Source organism: Hipposideros armiger, unplaced genomic scaffold (assembly GCF_001890085.2).
Source record: "Hipposideros armiger isolate ML-2016 unplaced genomic scaffold, ASM189008v1 scaffold_438, whole genome shotgun sequence".
Taxonomy (NCBI): Eukaryota; Metazoa; Chordata; class Mammalia; order Chiroptera; family Hipposideridae; genus Hipposideros; species Hipposideros armiger.
This window is the reverse complement of record NW_017731788.1, coordinates 1,275,598-1,279,125: the sequence shown is the minus strand read 5'-3', so window position 1 is coordinate 1,279,125 and position 3,528 is coordinate 1,275,598. Positions and strand designations below refer to the sequence as shown.

The 3,528-nt window shown below is 34.0% G+C and overlaps 1 protein-coding gene across 1 annotated transcript in view; it reads right to left on the bottom strand.

Annotated features, from left to right (window-relative positions):
- GLCCI1 (glucocorticoid induced 1) overlaps positions 1–3,528 on the bottom strand; it is a 122,653-nt gene that overhangs the window by 75,169 nt on the left and 43,956 nt on the right. Inside the window, exon 3 of the mRNA XM_019665290.1 lies at positions 557–747. Within this exon, the coding sequence (XP_019520835.1) occupies positions 557–747 (191 nt within the window). The remainder of the gene's footprint in view (positions 1–556; positions 748–3,528) is intronic.

The following is a 3,528-nucleotide window of genomic DNA, read 5'->3' as shown; positions in this document are numbered from 1 at the left end:
TAGAAATATTGAGAAGATTCTCACAGATAATGTCCAAAATTTTCCACCCTTTTTCTTTTGCCTAATTCTTCAGACATGAAACTCTAATCCTTCTATTTTCCTAAACTACCAAGCCCAAAATGTTCTCATTCTTTTGAATTCCCTCACATTTAAATACTCCATTCTTTAAACAGGAAAACAAACAAACAAATCCAAAAATATCTTTAATATAAATTTCCTTAGCCAGGTGTTAATACTTTATGAATTATTTCCAACCCTGAGAAAACTTTTCTTCAAAAACTACTTATATTTTCTAATAGAGTTCCTATTCATTATATAGATTTAGAGAGCAATTCTTAAAACTATAATGTGAGTCTCAAAAACTGTGTAATATACACTTACATGCTATTTACTAAATATTAAATAATTTTAAAACTTTAAAGACCCAGATGACAAAAAGCAATTAGCCTACAGTTTATTAAAAGAAATGGCCTTCTTCTTTGGTTGAATATGTATTTTAAATTGGGGAATATCTGATTAAATTATACTGTCTTTACTGTGATCAAAACAGAAGAACGGCAGGGTAATAGAACTGATTTTGATTAGCTAATTTTACCTGAGTAGCTTTATCTTTCATGCATGAAGGGTAATGAAGATGAGGATCCCGGGGCCACTGTCCTGTGAGATAAGGTCCTGTTATCGTATCCAAAGAAGAGGTTCGCCTTATGGTACTAGAGGTTCGAACTTGCTGAGATTTTGATCTGTCCACTATAAAAAGTAAAAAAAATAAAAATAAAAATAGATTAATCACTAATGAATAAAGTAAAATTCAAAGTTATTTAAACTTCATAGTTTGTGGAATGTCACCCTATCAATTTTCCCTACAATATTTTTACCCTAAGAGCTCTCTATGATTTGATGAAATGTATAGACCCTCTCCAAAGGAAAACTCATTCACATATTAAATCTTCCATGTACTTCCGGGGCTGTCACAAACCCTACAAAGCCCATTCATTTTAGAGACCTATTCTAACATCTACTTATCATCTCCACGGCCATTACTTTATCAGAATCCATCAAGTCTCACATGGACTGCCACTTTCCTAACTGCTATCTCTGCAACCACCTCAACTAAATCTAGAGTGCCACTTTCTTCCACTGCTAAAAAACATTCCCATAATTATTGTCTTTAACTTAAAGCCTATATTTTTGACAGTTTGGCTCCCATATGCCTCAATGCTTAATGTCTTGCTACTCTTCCATAAACCCACACAAAGTGCCACTCAAACTATTATAATTGCACTTCACCAAATGTAAGACACTCCCTTCTCTGTCTCCATACATTATACTATTTCCTGAGCCTAGAACTCTCTCCTTCCCTGTTCACTTGACAAACTCTTTATTTCTTTAAGATTTATGAACCCTCCTCTGCTTGCATGGAACCTAGCTTTATCTCTCCCCCCACCAGAGCATACGTTTAGTTGCTACAAACTGAAAAGGAGTCAATGCTCAGTACTTAATGAATTTATTTACAGCTACATAAAAATAACGTGTATAATGAAACTTACAGTTTATTTCAACTTCCCCATTTATGGATGAAGAATGTGAAGCCCAGAGGGATAAAACTGAATCACCAATGAAACAGAACGGCTAACAGGTGACAGAGGTAAAAAGGGACCAAGATCTTTAGACATTCTACACAGTTCAGTCAAAACACTGTAACAAACTACTTCTCTCCATATGGGGACCACAGGTACCTCTGTTGAAAATTAAAATGATCACACTGAACTAAACTACAGAGGATTTTTCACATGTACCTCCCAAATAATTTACTATAAATGTGCATTCGATAAAATCCAGTGGACTGCAAGCTCCAAGACTCACAGTCTTACTCAGTTATACTTCACATCAAACAAAATGTCTTGCACATCACAGAGGGTCAAGAAGTTGTTATTGAATGCCATCCTNAGAGAGAGAGAGAGAGAGAGAGAGAGAGAGAGAGAGATTTTCTTCATTCATCTGTCAATGGACACTTAGGCTATTTCCATATCTTAGCTATTGTAAATAATGCCGCAAAGAACATGAGGGAGCATGTATCTTTTTGAGTTACTGTTTTCATTTTTTTCAGATAAATACCCGGAAGTGAAATTACTGGATCATATGGTAGTTCTTATTTTTCATTTTTTGAGGAACCTCTATATTGTTTTGCATAATGGCTACAGCAATTTACATAGCCACCAGCAGTGTATGAGGGTTCCTTTTTCTCCATATCCTCACCAACACTTATTTCTTGTCTTTTTGATAAAAGCCATTCTAACAGGAATGAGGTACTATCTCACTGTGGTTTTGATTTGAATTTCACTGATGATTAGTGATGTTAAGCATTTTTTCAAGTGCCTGTTGGCCATCTATCTGTATGTATGTCTTCTTTGGAAAATGTCACTTCCAATCTTCTGCCCATTTTTTAATTGGATTGTTTTTTTGCTATTGAGTTGTATGAGTTCTTTATATACAATAATTTGGATGTCAATCCCTTATCAGATATGATTTGTAGATATTTTCTCCCATTCAGTAGGTTGCCTTTGCATTTTGTTGATGGTTTCTTGTGCTGTGCAGAAGCTTTTTAGTTTGATGTAATTCCACTTGTTTATTTTTGCTGCCTTGTTTTTGGTGTTAAATCCAAAAAATAGCCAAGACCGATGTCAAGGAGCTTATCGCCTATGGTTTTCTTCTAGGAGTTACATGGTTTCAGGTTTTATGTTCAAGTTTTAATCTATTTGCAGTTGATTTTTGTGTATGGTGTTAGATAGTGGTCCAGTTTCATTCTTTTATATGTGGCTGTCCAGTTTTCCCAACACCATTTATTAAAGAGACTGTCTGTTCTTTCCTCACTGTATATTCTTGGGTCCTTGTCATAAATTAATTGATCACATAGGCATAGCTTTATTTCTGGGCTGTCTATTCTGTTCCATTGATCTATGTGTCTGTTTTTATGCCAATATCATATTATTTTGATTACTGTAGCTTTGTAATATTGTTTGAAATCAGGGAGCATGACACCTCCAGCTTTGCTGTTCTCTGTCAAGATTGTTTTAGCTATTCAAGGTCTTTTGCAGTTCCATAAAATTTTAGAATTGTTTGTCCTATTTTTGTGAAAAATTCTGTTGGAATTTTGAAAGGGATTTCATTGAATCTGTAGATTGCTTTGGTCAGTATGGACATTCTGAACAATATTAATTCTTCCAATCCTTGAGCATGGAATATCTTTCCACTTATTTGTATCTTTAGTTTCTTTCATCAATGTCTTACAGTTTTCATTGTACAAGTTTTTCACTTCCTTGGATAAGTTTATTCCTAGGTATTTTATTCTTTTTGATGACACTGTAAATGGGATTGTTTCTTAATTTCTCTTTCCGACAGGTTCATTATTAGTGTATAGAAACATCAAATTTCTGTATATTGATTTTGTATCCTGCAACTTTATTGAATTCATTTACTAGTTCTAACAGTTTTTTGTTGGGAATCTTTAGGGTTTTCTATATATAGTAT